Here is a 17,538-nt window from a genome sequence, read left to right as displayed (position 1 = left end):
ACGTTGACAATGTGGCTGAACTATCCAGTAACAGAACAGATGGGAACGGCGTTAAAGTTGAGACAGAGAATGAAAAAAATACCGTCATGTCCTCACGTTCTCCACGAAAACAAGAGTTTGGTCATTTCACATTGTTGTTTGGCCAAGTACGGTAAGGAAATGTACCAAAATTTATAACGCACGTGCAGGGCCTTTGTTTTTCTCATTGAATCCTATTGTTTTGTGACGTTCTTGTTGCGATCGCCGTAGTAGGTTCTTAAACTCTCTTTCAGAAGCTTACAACTAATGCCCCATTCACACCAAGGCTTAAACACGTTTAAAAGCTGTTTAGTTAAACACAGCTTAAAATAGTTTTCTTCATAAAAGCTGCTTTTCGATTTTTGTCGACTACAGATTTAGCAAAAGTGAAAGCATAAGTTTAAGTTTACTTGAATCCTATGTCAAAGCTAATGGTTCAGCTTTCAATTACCAATTTTCATTTTGTTAAACCTGGTTTAATTAAACATGTTTTGTTGGTGTGAATGGGGCTTTAAGATGAACCACTTGATCAAAAAACCGCGCTAAATTCATTTGGATGATGCTCGGCAGTTTTGGGGCTGAAACATTTGATCAATGAAGTGTTCTCTGTTTATTTTACAACATCAGTGAAATAGATATTTCATCTGTGGAATCATATCTAGTGCTTCGGCCCAAACAGCCCCCAACCTAAAATAAAACTAGTAGGACTGCAGACAGTTTAAAATCTCTACAATCCAAAACCCAAATTATTTTAGCTAGGACGGTTATGAAGGAAAAAGGCCAAAAGCGAAAGCAATGATGGGAGGCAAAATGGTGTCGGGTGAATTCAAAGTTTAAAATACTTTTCCTGCGGCACCCATTCATATAATGTATCTCGCAGCCTTTTAGCTATTCCGACTTAACACTTGCATAGCCAAATTGCCAAAAATAATATCGGAAAAGCCTCACACCGTTTTGTTGATTGAGCCTCTGCGATAACGTCGTTAAACTCATTTGGATGATATTCAGCAGTTTGGGATTCTGACAGGTACCGACGCTTTTGAAACCGGGAAATTCTAAACATTAACATTTTTCCAAATTCTAGAAATATCATGATGCTTTCTTGTGATATCTAGCCTGTTACGGTTTATTTAAAAGCCACGCGCCTACGAATTTTTTTTCCGAAGGTCACTCGTAACCTTCATGGTGAGGCATTTTGCGACTTCGCAAACCATCGTCACAAGACCCGAATATGGGGTAAAACTTGTAACTACTTGTGGACCAACGGTGACTTTGTTACTTGTGACGTTTTAGAAAATACATGCGACATGGTGTTTGCATTTTTGACTGTACAATGTATGAATAATAATGAAAGCAAGTACAGACACCTCAAGAATAACAATCAGCAGTTATGTTTCCAATGCATTTATTATCCCACGCCTTAACAAGTTTACAGAGTTCCTTAATCACGTATCTCTAAACAGGTTGTGAAACCTGTGTTTTCTAATTTTTCCATTTCATAATTAACAGATTTTAGTTACTCGGTTTTCATTACATTATCGATCCAATCATACAAGTTGCGGACGTTGGCGTAAACACCGTATTTCCCTGGCCTCGCACACCCTTCGCCCCACGATACCACACCCTCAAGGAAGTACCAGTCGAAGTATTTGCACACCAACGGCCCTCCCGAATCCCCTGAGCAGGAGTCCTCACCGCCTTGGGCATAACCAGCGCAGATCATGGATTGGTCGATATGATTCGGATAGGCCTGTTCACAAGTAGCTCGCGAAACGATTGGAACATCAACTTGCCTAAGTTCATTCGATTTAGGACTGGTATGTCCCCATCCTTAAAAGAATAAACATCAACAAAAAAAAAAACAATAAAGATACCAAAATGTACCATTCGAAAAGGAATTATTTAATTTAATTTAATTAATTTATTTATTTAAGAAATTCCAATTTCAATGGCATTGGAAATGAATCATAGAACCGTGTGTACGTTTAAACAAATTCTTGTGCTTGTGCTTGCGGTTTGCATTGTTTGAATGCATTCTTGTGTCTGTGCTTGTATCGATTTTTGTGTTTGTGCTTGTACATGTATTTCTAAGTGTTGTATGGACTCTTGTGTTTGCTTGTATTTCTAAGTGTTTGTATGGATTCTTGTGTTTGTGCTTGTATTTCTAAGTGTTTGTATGGACTCTTGTGCTTGTGCTTGTATTTCTAAGTGTTTGTATGGACTCTTGTGTTTGTGCTTGTATTTCTAAGTGTTTGTATGGACTTTTGTGTGTGCTTGTATTTCTAAGTGTTTGTATGGACTCTTGTGTTTGTGCTTGTATTTCTAAGTGTTTCTATGGACTCTTGTGTCTGTGCTTGTATTTCTAAGTGTTTGTATGGACTCTTGTGTCTGTGCTTGTATTTCTAAGTGTTTGTATGGACTCTTGTGTTTGTGCTTGTATTTCTAAGTATTTGTATGAACTCTTGTTTTTGTGCTTGTATTTCTAAGTGTTTGTATGGACTCTTGTGTTTGTGCTTGTATTTCTATATAGCTAAGTGTTTGTATGGACTTTTGTGTGTGCTTGTATTTCTAAGTGTTTGTATGGACTCTTGTGTTTGTGCTTGTATTTCTAAGTGTTTGTATGGACTCTTGTGTCTGTGCTTGTATTTCTAAGTGTTTGTATGGACTCTTGTGTTTGTGCTTGTATTTCTAGGTGTTTGTATGGACTCTTGTGTTTGTGCTTGTATTTCTAAGTGTTTGTATGGACTCTTGTGTTTGTGCTTGTATTTCTAAGTGTTTGTATGAACTCTTGTGTTTGAGCGTGTATTTCTAAGTGTTTGTATGAACTCTTGTGTTTGTGCTTGTATTTGTAAGTGTTTGTATGAACTCTTGTGTTTGTGCTTGTATTTCTAAGTGTTTGTATGGACTATTGTGTTTGTGCTTGTATTTCTAAGTGTTTGTATGCACTCTTGTGTTTGTGCTTGTATTTCTAAGTGTTTGTATGGATTCTTGTGTTTGTGCTTGTATTTCTAAGTGTTTGTATGGATTCTTGTGCTTGTGCTTGTATTTCTAAGTGTTTGTATGGACTCTTGTGTTTGTGCTTGTATTTCTAAGTGTTTGTATGGACTTTTGTGTGTGCTTGTATTTCTAAGTGTTTGTATGGACTCTTGTGTTTGTGCTTGTATTTCTAAGTGTTTCTATGGACTCTTGTGTCTGTGCTTGTATTTCTAAGTGTTTGTATGGACTCTTGTGTCTGTGCTTGTATTTCTAAGTGTTTGTATGGACTCTTGTGTTTGTGCTTGTATTTCTAAGTATTTGTATGAACTCTTGTTTTTGTGCTTGTATTTCTAAGTGTTTGTATGGACTCTTGTGTTTGTGCTTGTATTTCTAAGTGTTTGTATGGACTTTTGTGTGTGCTTGTATTTCTAAGTGTTTGTATGGACTCTTGTGTTTGTGCTTGTATTTCTAAGTGTTTGTATGGACTCTTGTGTCTGTGCTTGTATTTCTAAGTGTTTGTATGGACTCTTGTGTTTGTGCTTGTATTTCTAGGTGTTTGTATGGACTCTTGTGTTTGTGCTTGTATTTCTAAGTGTTTGTATGGACTCTTGTGTTTGTGCTTGTATTTCTAAGTGTTTGTATGAACTCTTGTGTTTGAGCGTGTATTTCTAAGTGTTTGTATGAACTCTTGTGTTTGTGCTTGTATTTGTAAGTGTTTGTATGAACTCTTGTGTTTGTGCTTGTATTTCTAAGTGTTTGTATGGACTATTGTGTTTGTGCTTGTATTTCTAAGTGTTTGTATGCACTCTTGTGTTTGTGCTTGTATTTCTAAGTGTTTGTATGGACTCTTGTGTTTGTGCTTGTATTTCTAAGTGTTTGTATGGACTATTGTGTTTGTGCTTGTATTTCTAAGTGTTTGTATGGACTCTTGTGTTTGTGCTTGTATTTCTAAGTGTTTGTATGGACTCTTGTGTTTGTCCTTGTATTTCAGTCTAAGTGTTTGTATGGACTCTTGTGTCTGTGCTTGTATTTCTTAGTATTTGTATGGACTCTCGTGCTGGTGCATTCGTATGGACTCTTGTCTTTGTGCTTGTATTTCTAAGTGTTTGTATGGACTCTTGTGTCTGTGCTTGTATTTCTAAGTGTTTGTATGGACTCTTGTGTCTGTGCCGGTATTTCTAAGTGTTTGTGTGGACTATTGTGTTTGTGCTTGTATTTCTAAGTGTTTGTATGAACTCTTGTGTTTGTGCTTGTATTTCTAAGTGTTTGTACGGACTCTTGTGTCTGTGCCGGTATTTCTAAGTGTTTGTGTGGACTATTGTGTCTGTGCTTGTATTTCTAAGTGTTTGTATGGACTCTTGTGTCTGTGCCGGTATTTCTAAGTGTTTGTGTGGACTCTTGTGTTTGTGCTTGTATTTCTAAGTGTTTGTATGAACTCTTGTGTTTTTCCTTGTATTTCTAAGTGTTTGTATGAACTCTTGTGTCTGTGCTTGTATTTCTGAGTGTTTGTATGAACTCTTGTGTTTGTGCTTGTATTTCTAAGTGTTTGTATGGACTCTTGTATTTGTCCTTGTATTTCTAAGTGTTTGTATGGATTCTTGTGTTTGTGCTTGTATTTCTAAGTGTTTGTATGAACTCTTGTGTTTGTGCTTGTATTTCTAAGTGTTTGTATGGACTCTTGTGTCTGTGCTTGTATTTTTTAAGTGTTTGTATGGGCTCTTGTGTTTTTCCTTGTATTTCTAAGTGTTTGTATGGACTCTTGTGTCTGTGCTTGTATTTCTAAGTGTTTGTATGGACTCTTGTGTCTGTGCTTGTATTTCTAAGTGTTTGTAGGGACTCTTGTGTTTGCAAATGATGACAACACGATGACCTAGATTGACTCGCGACTAACGCATTTTTGAGAACAGCATGGTAAATAAAAACAAAATAAAATATAAACGTCCGTAACTAATTTACACCCTTGACTTCGGGAGGCAGGTGCTTGTTCTCCACCAGATTATTATTATTATGGGGGGGGGGGGGGGGGGGGAATAAACGACCGTTAGCAAATTGCGTTCTTTCTTACGTTGGAGTTTCAGCCGCCTCCAGCATCGTCCATTTCCCGTTTGATTTGGGAGTTGAAATTGTTCAGAATTTCTTTCCGAGCCTCTGCGTTCTTCGTCAATGTTTTACTGTGAGTCTTTCCCTTGATTTTCAATCGCGTTTCAAAAATATATTTAAAACATCGTTTAACCGTTGTCTATCGAGGCACCGCCTAAACCGCAAATGAGCCGTAAATAAGAAATAACTTAAATTTTGTTGAAATAATCTGCCCTTCGTGTTTGGATGAACTCTTGTGCTTGTGGTTGTATTTCTTTGTGTTAATATGGACTCTTGTGTTTGTGCTTGTATTTCTTTGTGTTTGTATAAACTCTTGTGTTTGTGCCGGTATTTCTAAGTGTTTGTATGGACTCTTGTCCTTGTGCTTCTTCGTGTTTGTATGGGCTCTTGTGTATTTGAGCATGTATTTGCAGTGGCGTTTTTATTGCCTTTATCACTAATTCACATTTTTATCACTCATACCTGTAACCCAACACATCTTGCCAGTCTCCACTTCTCCGTACGATCCAGGCAAACAAGCCAGCTGAACTTGGTCATTGATTGTAGCAGGTGTTGGCAATTTTAACATGGCGATGTCGTGCGTATAGGAGTTCGGGTCGTATCTCGGATGCGGAATATATTTTGCCGGGTAAAATGACTGCTCACCAGGAAGTTCTTGGTTGAAATAGTGCGCGCCAAGTCTGAAAAAGTGAAGTGTGTTGTTTAAGATTCTTCTGAACATTCTGGGTCAGTTATTATAAGACAGTTTAGACGGTGTTCAACGAAACCACACTCTAAGCCATTTTCAATTTTCCCGACAATCATATCTAAACATTATCTACTACCGAAGGTAACAAGAAGGCTTGCATCCCAGACTACAAAACTATTTATCTTCTTGAAATAAAGCATCTCGTCCTTTTCAGACGTATGGGACGGCTTTGTACAATCTAATGATGATTGACGAATTAATTACCCCTACTTTGCGGCTTATCTGAAGCAAGAATTATTTTCCAACAAAACTCTTATTTCAGCTGAGGTCATTATACATGTCCTTGCTTTATTTCAATAAAGCATGCCCTCCTCAGGCTTTTACTTTTATTTTAACGGTAGTTAAAGGCTTCATTCGGACTTCAATATTGTTCTTTTGAAGGACAACATGCAAAGATTAATAATAATAATAATAATAATAATATTAATAATAATAATAATAATAAAGATAATAATAATAATAATAAAGATAATAATAATTCTTTCGGAAAACATTAAAATTGGATAGAGCCCTAGTTTTAACTCGAAAGGTAAAGCTTTAACCCAAATAACAAGCAATTACAATATTAATATCATGGGTGACAAATTACTTCTTAATTTTGGCGCGAAATTTCAGCGTTAATTTATAATTTCACATGTGAGATTACAAAATTGCTATGGCAACGTTTCCTATGTCTCAGTGCCAAGATGGCGTCCATGTTTAAAGCATGTTACAGATGAAAGACGTTAAGGCTAATTAAAAGACGCTACAGAAAACCTAAATACGCGAAAGAGCACAATTAACTGGATGAAGGTTTTTGAGAACTGGTGTGATGAAAGTGGCCTTGAGAAAGTTGGATAGTACTCAAGCGGTTTTTTGCCTGCGTGTATAAACAAGACGGAACCGACCACGATTGTGAGCGTAATTTGTCACCCATGGTATCAAAAGGTAATCAAATGGTATACTTGTGAAATTTTGTCAAAATTCTAAGAATTTCCTTCGCCTTTCACTCGTCACTAATACAGTATACCAATACCAGCGCCTCAAATCGCTCACCACCGCTTGAGGCGTCGCTAGCAAGCAGGGGCGATGGGAAACGCGGTTGCATTTGCAGGCCACGACATGACATCTGCCAGCCTGAGAAACAACGATACTTCCAACAAAATACCGCTTGTTCCTAGACCATTCCATGCTACACACATGACCACTTGGAATCATATACATTGCGTGCGTATTTTTTATGTCCTATCCGCACTCTCTGAATATATTAGCGTGGATATTACCTTGGACGATATTGGGGAACCTTTAAACATAAGGTCGCAGTATCAATAAAATCAGATACGGGATCTTTTCTAACAAGAATGGTATCGCCTGGTTTTTGCGATCACGCAGTGTCTCCAAGCCTGCTAAGGCGTTGTATAATACTGTGCAATGTGTCCAGGCATTGTATGGTGGAGGTAGTATAGTGCTAATAGTCATTTAAATTTTATTCTAGTGTTTTATAACATTTCTAATTGTAAGTAATCGTTTAGTTGTTTTATGTCTTAGGTTTTTATTTTGTAGAGGGCCACTGGGTTATCAGTTTCCTCACTGTCATGTGCTACCCTCTTAAAATAAAGTCCATTACATTGTATTGAATGTACTATACATGATTTTTTTTTGTCTAACCTTATTTTCCTGTCATTGTTTTTCACGATATTCTCGATGCAGTGGGCTGCAGTGACCACCCAATTGGGGTCTATCAAAGTCCCTCCACACCACTGGCGATAGTCATTCCCAAATCTCTTCAAGATCATCGCTTGCCACGGCCATGCTCGTTGGGGTGCCTCGGTTCCACCGACAATTCTTTTCGAAGGGCTATTGCCACAAAACAGTTTTTGACCATTGCCATCGCCACGGCCTTTGCCTATTGACCACAGAAAATAAGAAAGATAGAGAGGGAAAAGTAGGGTCGTTGGCTGCGATATGAATTTTGGCCAGGATCATTTTGCATGTCAATTAAAAGGCCTGGCCAAACGATTGCAAGATCATCCAACATTGTTGAATCCAACTTTGCTGGACGATGTTGCAAAATATTGAACGAGGCGGCCAAACGAATGTAACCTTTTTGATGCAACACTTGGACGTAAGGGCTGGGCTGGGACCAAAATATACCCAGGATCTTTAGAAAACAAACCCGCGGCATATTGGTTTGACCAAAAATGAAATGGCGCAGGACCGATCGACCTCAGTGTCGAACCATCTTCTCGCTTTTCAAGGTCACTTACTCTCTTGCCCTTTCTCTTTCTATTTGAAGGGTGATCGCTTCAGTGTGTTTAAGCTTTCGTCGTTGAGAGATTCAAAAGTTTGTTCGTTCGCCATACTGTGTTCGTTTGTCGCAAGTGTTTTCTTTTTTACAGAATTGTTATTTACAGAATCTTAGAGAAACCATGACGCTTATACAGTATGCGCTTCTTCAACTAATGTAAAATTACAAAGATTAATAGAACGACTGTGTTCTCACTTGCTTGAGTGGCGTTTGTTCTTCAGCTTCAACTTATGCTTATGTGATCTTATATCCTAGTGAAAACCGGGCTTAACCTCCCTACTGCGAATTAATGAGGAAAAACAATTGCTCTGCACGTGCGTTTTACATTTTGAAACATTTCTTTGGATTCCGTCGTGACTTCTTAAGTTACCTATTAATCAACAAAACGGTGTCAGGCTTTTTCGATATTTTGATTCGCTCAAAGTCGATATATTTAACCCAAAATTAAGAGCAAGATTTTCGCACGCAAAGTTCCGTAAGGTTATATCACCTCACAATCTCGTGAACCAATTATTCAACAGCACTTCATGTAATCAACTACAATAGAACAGAACTCGCGGTAAATTCAGTCACCTTCTCAAAGTCGCTAAAGTGCTCACGGACAAAATACACTTGAAACATCCAATAAACAAAACAAATTCAACACAGGAAAATTCTTAAACCCAGTCTCGCTAACAAATTTAGGTTTGATTGCGCTGATTTCCCCTCAAGTTTTAAGCGGATTAATCCGGATTGCAGCGAAAATGTCCCTCGGGTTGGTAGGTTATTTTGGAGATTATGACACCATTGCGATTTCTCCTTTTACATTTTATTTTTCATTTTCCTGAAAAGAACGGTATTAAGGTAATTTTTGAAGTATTGCCTCCTCGAAGTTCTAGATTTAACGCTAAACTTTATTTTGGCCGATTAAAATTATTTGGTAATTTTTGTCCCTCGATCATAGGATGAAACCTTAAAAGACATTTCAACACCACTCCACGTGACCATATAAAATGAAAATTCACACACAGTAATCTACATTTACATTGAAAAGCTTTCGCAGAATGCTAATTTAATTATATTTGAGAATATTTAGCTCTTTCCAGTTAGCAGTCAATTACCGGATAGAAATAAGAACTAGCTAAGAACTGGAAAATAAGAGGATTATGAGCCACGTGCTGCAAACCGGTTAACAACCAGTTTATAGCATATAGCAGGTGACCAATAAAGAGTCACGTGTCTTGCAAACGAAACAGCCAAAATTGTGTCATGATTTAACGCCAAGCTGTTGACAGTTTTTATTTCGTTTTATAACGGGGATCTGTTGGATGCTGCAGTAGACAGAATATAACGCGTTACAATAGTCTTCCTCAAAATTATTTTCCACATTTTAATTAGAACCATTCCCCTTGCAGTCGGCGAAATTTACCGCTGAATTTTTCCAGTGATGTCATAAAAGACATCTTCAAGGCCATTAAAGAAACAGGCGTTGTTATGACCTTATAGTATAGCACGCGCTCATAACGCTAATCCTTCGACGCTGAATGTGGCTCAGAAATGTAACGAAACTATAAGATAAAGTGAATTTTGGAAATGACCTGCGATTTACTAAAAGTGAAAACATGTGTTGGGAAAGAAGCGTTTGTTTGGTCTGTAAGAGGATTTTTGCGATCTCCATTCGAAGTAAGCAGACCGGACGTGATTATGACTTGTCCAACCATGGGCTCATTGCATTTGTTCAGATCGCTCAGTTTAGGCCTCTAGTGCCATAATCTTCGGGAAAATTGACTGTTACTATTTTCTTCAACAAGAACTTAATCGGTCATCACCAATTACCACCTAAGCAGCCAAATATAATTCTAGCCTGTTTTCAATTAAAATTAAGTAAGCTGTAAATTTACCGCGTAGTAAAAGTGATTTGCTTGATTCGTTTCTGATATCAAATTTGACGAAAATCGATAATTAAGTAAGAAGTACCAGAATACGTGTCTTTTTTTTTTTTTCCTTTATTTATCTAATATTTAATAAAATAAGCGATCTGAGTGCTTTAAAATCTATGGGAAAAAAATATGTGCTCGTCTGAAGCAGCCCGGGTTACAAAACATACAAAAAACTGGTGCAGAAAACAGTACAAGAGGCTTAACTCACCTTCTGGTTGGGACAATTCCAAACCTACAAAAAATGTAGAAAAATGTCAGATTAATCAATATCAAGCATTTCATTGGACAGGAGCACCAAACGACAGTTTTCTCTCAGATGCTTTGAAACGCTATTTGAGGCTATCTGGAGTGCCTATAAAGCTCTGTAGGTTCGTTTTAGGCAGCGCTATAATATTTTTATCTGTTCGGTCATTCTAGGGCAACCTGAGTCTTTTCGAAATTACTAGGGCATCTTTGTCCATTTCCCGAAAACCTTAGGTCTTATATCCTTTCCAAAAATCTTAGCTGACCTTTTTTCGGTACCCGAAACGACATTTTTATCAATCCGAAAACACTAGGCCTTACCTTAAATTTCCCATATCACGAAAGTTCGGGGTGAAAATTCCCTTCAGGAACCACGTAGGGGATGAAGAGCCTTCCGAACAGATAATTGACCGAAACGATATGTTGGGTGCCCCTGATTGGACATGTCATTGCGTTTAGTTTTGACTAAAAACCAGAAGCGCAGTATCGCATTTTTTCTGAAATTTATCTTCTCTTATTATTTTATCTCAAAGGTCACCATTTGGTGCGATCAAACTTGCACTTCGACGAAAAATTACTGAATAAACTTTGTTTAGTTGATTAATTCCTGATATCAAACTTGACAAAAATCGTTCATTATAGACGGTTGCCAGAATTATCTCTATTTTTATCATTATTAATAGAGGATTTCATAGAACAACGATCTGATTGCTTCAAAATTAATGGGAAAATCGAGATAAGACCATATAATCATCACAAGCAATGAAATCAGGTGGTATGATGTTATGCTCAGAACATACGGCAAACTGGCCATGGGAAAAAATAAAAGGAACTTAACTCACTTTTTGTTGGGAATGGTGGTGGTTGTGGCAATTTCTCGATATTTACTGCACGTGGTTCTTGTGACAATTTTCCGCCTATTGCAAATGCACACAGTGCAAGAACCATCGCCAATTTGAGAGCCATCTTTTATTCCGTGAACCTGGTATGGAAGAAAAACACGGGGTTACCATAATTGTTAAAATTAACTTTTTTGAGCCTGTGAGGTCGATTTTAAAATTAATCCCATCTTGGGTTACATTTTAATGGTTTAAAAGTAAATGAGGAAAGAAAAATGTAGTGTCTCAAGGGTAATAAATCCCTCGTACCAACCACCCAGGTTTTATTCCTGAAGCCATTTATGAACTTTTGGTCTTTTTTGGGGGCTGGATGGCAAGCAACCAATGTTGATTCAGTATGCGCTGCTCATACAAAGTGTCATTCATGCCATTTTAGTATTGTCGCCTCAAATTTTCCTGCTTTCCTTAAATTACAAATCCGTTTCATTTATGAATTGACTTACACAAAAGCCTCTGATATTTCCTTTAGCTTGTAAAATAAAGTTGAATTGTTTCTAGCGTTCCTTCAGCCGTAGAAACGTTACAGATACTTTAATTGCCTCACTAAAATGGTCAAACAAAAGAAATATTGGAGCGACTTCTCATTTTTGGCATCAAGAAAAGAGTAAGAAATGACACGGGGAAACATTTTCCCTTCTTTAACACACAACTGTAATAAATGAGTCATGTATGATATTTACTGACTGAGGCCTTGTGTACCTTGAGTACCGGTGAAGGACAAGCAACGGGAGGACAAACGAAGTGAATTGATTTTGCTATAGTCTATCTGGATGACGTTAGGAAGCCGTTCACAAACCCGAGGGGGAGGGGGACGAAAGAATAATCGACGGAAAAGAGAACTTTAAATATATTATGAAACAGTAAATAAAACAAAAAAAAAAAACCACATTATTATTTCACTGCAAGTAAATAGAAAATAATAAACTAAAACAATATTTTGTCTTTAATTTTACAGAAATGTTTGAGTGAGAAACGTTTTCTTGTGCAAATTGAATCCATCCGTTGAAGGTTGAAGATTCTTAGGACATGTTAGGAAGACTTCAATGAAAAGTACTCCCACTTTTTCAATCTGCCGGAAAACCTCAGATTCTAACCATATCTCGTGGTTAACATTTTGTTTTGAACTAAGTGTCTGAGTTAAGCTTTTAAAAATTAACTTTGTTTGTTGTATAGGTGTTGTAAGAGTTTTTACATAATTTCGTCAATTAGAATGAAGATGATGTTTATGGAAACACCAAGAGGATTTTCTATGTGAAATCTTCAACTTGAGAAAAAGATAAGTCATCGTCATTTTGGGCGAAAGTTAGTCTTACCTCTGGTAACGGTTACAACTGGTTTTCCAAGAGAACAGCAAACGGACAATCTTGGCTTTGGCGATTCCAACGCGTTTACTCTGCAGTCTCTGTAAGAAGATGGTTCAAACCAAATATCGTCTCTATTTTATATTCTTTGGTATCCATGGGACCTCCTCGTAGATGAGAAAAATTTTAATTGCTGTAATTAAAAAGAAGAAGTTCTGCTCTAAACATTCAGACATTGTTTTTACTTTGAGAAAGTTTTCCTAGATACACCATCATGTTTCTTAACTAACTGATCAGTTGGGGGAAGTTTAGTTCTGCCAGAATCCGACGAGTGCTCACTCTCCCGCAAACCATAGTCAAAAACAGGCTCATCTAAGTCAACCATGCTCTTCAAAGATCGTGATAATCGTTCCCCTTGATAACAGATATTCTATTTTTATTAGAGAAAAAGAAAGTTCTGCTCGGAAAACACACGCTTATCAGTCTTGTTACCGTAATTGAGCATATTTCATTGTGGAAGGGTGTTTTAGTAGAACAAATTTAGGGCGAAGTATTAGACAGTAGCAGCACCAAATTCTGCAAGGCTTGATCAAAATAAAACATGTTTTCGTGCTTTTAAATTTCCATTTCTAGCGCGCATTTCCCTGTCAAACAAATTCAAAGGCAGGCATAAGTCTCAGTCCATGTTCTTCGTAGATCGCGATAATCATTTCCCTTGATAACAGATATTCTATTTTTATTAGAGAAAAAGAAAGTTCTGCTCGGAAAACACATGTTTATCAGTCTTGTTATCGTAATTGAGCATATTTTATTGTGGAAGGTTGTTGTGGTAGGGCAAATTTAGGGCAAAGTTTTAAACAGTAGCAGCACCAAATTCTGTAAGGCTTGATCAAAATAAAACACGTTCTTGTGCTTTTAAATTGATCTCTCCATTTCCAGTGCGCATTTTTCTGCCAAACATAGTCAAAGGCAGGCATAAGTCTACCATGCTCTTCTAAGAACGTGATAATCATTTCTCTTGATAACAGATATTCTATTTTTATTAGAGAAAAAGAAACTTCTGTTTGGAAAACACATGTTTATCAGTCTTGTTATCGTAATTGAGCATATTTCATTGTGGAAGGTTGTTGTGGTAGGACAAATTTAGGGCAAAGTTTTAAACAGTACCAGCAACAAATTCCGCAAGGCTTAATCAAAATAAAACATGTTTTCGTGCTTTTAAATTTCCATTTCTAGCGCGCATTTTCCTGTCAAACATATTCAAAGGCAGGCATAAGTCAACCATGTTCTTCTAAGATCGTGATAATCATTTCTCTTGATAACAGATATTCTATTTTTATTAGAGAAAAAGAAAGTTCTGCTCGGAAAATACATGCTTATCAGTCTTGTTACCGTAATTGAGCATATTTCATAATGGAAGGTTCTTGTTGTAGGACAAATTTTGGCCAAAGCACCAAATTCTGCAAGGCTTGATCAAAATAAAACATGTTCTCGAGCTTTTAAAATGATCTCTCCATTTCCAGCGCACATTTTCCTCCCAAACATAGACAAAATTAAAGCAGGCATAAGTCTACCATGTTCTTGTAAGATCGAGATAATCATTCTCCAGTGATAACAGATATTTAATTTTCATTAGAGTTAAAGAAAGTTCTGCTCGGAAAAGACAAGGATATTCTTGTTACGGTAAGCAATCATATCTCATTGTAGAAGGTTGTTGTGGTAGAACAAATTTAGGGCAAAGTTTTAGACAGTTACAGCACCTAATTCTACAAGGCTCGTATTTTTTCTCAATGAAGTATTGTACATTTAACAATAAATGCACGTCTGTAAATTTGATTTGAACTAAAACCCATTTAGCTCTCGACAAATGGTTACTTTCCTTTCTTCTGAAGAATTAACTACTGAAAACTTTCGATCATGAATGCATTCGTGAATGGTTATCAATGTGTTCGTTGAACATTCTTTAGCGAGTCAATACTTTAAAGGGACTATGTCACCACAGACGCATGCGCTCGTTGGTGAGAAGCACTTTGTAATCGTTGGTCCAACTTTTTCAAATACCGTCGGAGAGTTCAGAAAGCTGCTTTCATCTGTTTGAATCGCGTTCATCTTCAGAAAATTAGCTGAATGTTTTATTTACAAACATTCTTTGGTAATTAGGGAAGCTGTTTGTTGCTATATTTTTGAAAGCTGTTGCAATGGCGGGAAAGCAAAAAAATCCCGCGACGATTTCTATGCAAATTAGTCTCAACCGGACCCTACTGCGCATGTGCCCCAGCTGACATAGTACATTTTAAGGCAGAGTCGTTGTTGATAATGTGACTATGTACTCGACTTTGAGTGAAGCTTATGGTGGAACGTCAACTTGAATTCCTATCCATACATCATCATAACATATTCATGAAAGAGTTAGTCTGTTCATGTACAGTTGCTATTGATAATTTTAATGTACAGGTGCTTTGTGAGCAGAACTTTCTTTTACTCTAATGAAACTAAAAGAATCTGTCATCACAGAAAGTGGTTGTATTGATGTTGTAATAAAGGATTCAGAGAATAGTGTGCCCTCGACAATTTTCCTGCCTGAAAGAATCTTTGTGCAGACCATGCGGAAGAAATACATTGAAATTCAAGCTAGTGAGATCCCTCATTTGCATTTCTCTTGGAAAGTTGCACAGTCTATCCTCCGTTAAATGAATAATTAACTGTTCTAACGTATGCAGACACGTTTGCTTGTGTTGGTTTTTGAGGAGAACGTTCTGTAATTCGCTCTTCTGTAGGCTTACTGTTGGTCACAAAGGGACAAATACACAATGAATAAGATGGGTATATGTTATTCAATTTCACCTTGCAAGCGGCATAAGATGCTGATGCCATTTGTGCATCAATTTACACAAATGCATTGGCATAGCATTTTATGAGTAAATTTAAGTGGCATTTTGGGTAGCGAGTTGTATGGTTGTGATTGTCGTGAAAATTGCATGTGTAAACTTGATATATGTGAGGCTTATTTGATAAAGTAAGGTAAAAATCAGTCGTGGGATTTAAACATGGGCGTTTTTTTTTTTGTAAACAAGAATGAACTTGTAAAACTTTGCTAATATCGCAAACATTTTTCCTTCGAGAAAAAATTCAGGCAACAAGAATGTGTTTGTGTTTTTCGAGCAGAACTCTCTCGCAATCTAATGAAAACAAGATATCTATCATCAAGAAAAATGATGATACTGACCTTAGAAGAGCATATTAGTGGTGCGATTTCAACATTATGGATTTGTTTTTAAAAAAACGAAAATGTTGAAATATTCTAATATCTCAAATATTTTTACTTCGAGAAAAAATTCAGGACGGTATAAACAAGAATGTGTTTTTATTTTTCGAGCAGAACGTTCTCGCTCTCTAATTAAAGCAAGATATCTTTAATCAAGAAAAATGATGATATCGACCTATGAGGAGCATATTAGACTTACGGGTGCCTGATTTTGACAATATTTGACAGGAGAGTGTGCATTAGAAATAAACCTGCACAGACTGACCTTCCCCTTGGAGCATGGTGTAGACTATGGAGAATCACCAACCTCTCTGTACAGAATAAAACTTTCCCAGTTAAAAAAAGGCAGTTTTCTACTGGCTTCTTACGTTCAGCGGCACACAAAAGCACGGCACGGTAAACGATGAAGATCAGAAAAATGGGAGATAGAACCACGCTTCTCGTCTCAGTCAGTTCCCAGAATTTCCTTAAATTCCACGTGATAAAACATCAGTTGTCGTCATGTTGATTACATGAAAATAAGTCTTAACTCTAACAGGAGTTTTTCTCAGAGAATGACATATAGAATCTTGCCTTTTTTTGCTTCCTATCCGTTCCTTTTGTAACCTCCGGCAAACTGAGTTAGTTCAAAGCTAAGACTTTTTTTGCTCCTCTGGCATCCAAAGTTTTATCTAAAATGATAGAAATTTCCATTAAGGTCGCCACGAGCCTATCAACCGTCACGTTAGTTGTCATACAACTCACCTCAGAAAATGCTAGTTAAATTTTCTCCGAAATTCTTCTCAATGTATTTTTAGACGCCAACGCACAAATAGCGGAAACGTACAGCAGGACTATCTCTTATCTGAGAGGCTTATGCTACACAAAGCTTTATTTGAAGAATCTGAGCAGTCGTATGCCTACGGTAAACACAATCCGGCAGCGCTACAAGAAGGGGGATTTTATGCTACACGAAAGATAAAGCTAAAGAACAAATACAAACGAAATTCTGCCTCTGGGGAAGGTGATTTTGTTTGCCGTAGGGTTTCGATTGCTCATTTTTTTTTTATAAAGTCTTGGATAGCATGGGCCTTTGAGATGAGACAGTCTTGTTGCACACGTCGTTTGAACGTCCGCTAAAATTATGCATTGGCACAGAATTTTCTGACTAAATTTGATTAGCATTTTGTATAGCGAGTTACATGGTCATTACTGTCACACGACTTACAGATATAAAACTTGTTAGCTCTGAGGCTTATTTGTTGAAGTAAGGAAATTATTAGTCAAGGGATCTCAAAGTTATGGGCATTTTCTCGTAAGAAGTAAAGTTCTAAAATATGCTCCTGTTTCAAACATTTTTATCCATCAAAAGACAATATTTGCTTTTCAATTTGAAGGTTCTTCACTTATGACGCCAAAATTAAAGAAGCCGGTCATTTTCTTTCTTGCAAAAAACCACGACTCAAATGTAACTATACTGCAGATTAATAAATTGGGGCTAGCCTTCAAGTAAATGAAAGTTCCGCCGGAAAAACACGCACACATTGCTACTACCATAAGCAAGCTTTGAAGTATACATATTATACTTAATTCATGAGATGTATAGGAAAAGTGGCTTTTTCAAAGTGAATGATCTCTGCATCCTTAAGCCTCCTTTAGTCCCTACCCAAAGATAGTTTAAGGTATTTCTGCTCAAAGATAGATATAATCTTCTGATCCATAGATTTTTGTTATTTGATCAGTTTGGTTTTCTGAGAAAAAGACATATTGTATTTTCATTAAAATCAGCCGTGAGGACATTAT

General features: G+C 37.0%; 1 protein-coding gene across 1 annotated transcript; it reads right to left on the bottom strand.

The window, feature by feature from the left end:
* Nucleotides 1–1,406: 1,406 nt before the first annotated feature.
* On the bottom strand, nucleotides 1,407–12,662 carry LOC146452386 (trypsin-2-like). The gene is made up of 6 exons (XM_085097999.1): nucleotides 12,504–12,662; nucleotides 11,134–11,273; nucleotides 10,257–10,280; nucleotides 7,490–7,727; nucleotides 5,557–5,774; nucleotides 1,407–1,848 (listed from the first exon to the last, which is right to left on the bottom strand). Exons 2-6 carry the CDS (start codon nucleotides 11,255–11,257, stop codon nucleotides 1,535–1,537), a joined length of 918 nt encoding a protein of 305 aa, XP_084954125.1. The 5' UTR covers nucleotides 11,258–11,273; nucleotides 12,504–12,662; the 3' UTR covers nucleotides 1,407–1,534.
* Nucleotides 12,663–17,538: the final 4,876 nt, after the last annotated feature.

The sequence above is a fragment of the Pavona decussata genome, unplaced genomic scaffold (assembly GCF_977016875.1).
Source record: "Pavona decussata unplaced genomic scaffold, jaPavDecu1.1 SCAFFOLD_371, whole genome shotgun sequence".
NCBI lineage: Eukaryota > Metazoa > Cnidaria > Anthozoa > Scleractinia > Agariciidae > Pavona > Pavona decussata.
This window is presented reverse-complemented; position numbering and strand designations above follow the sequence as displayed.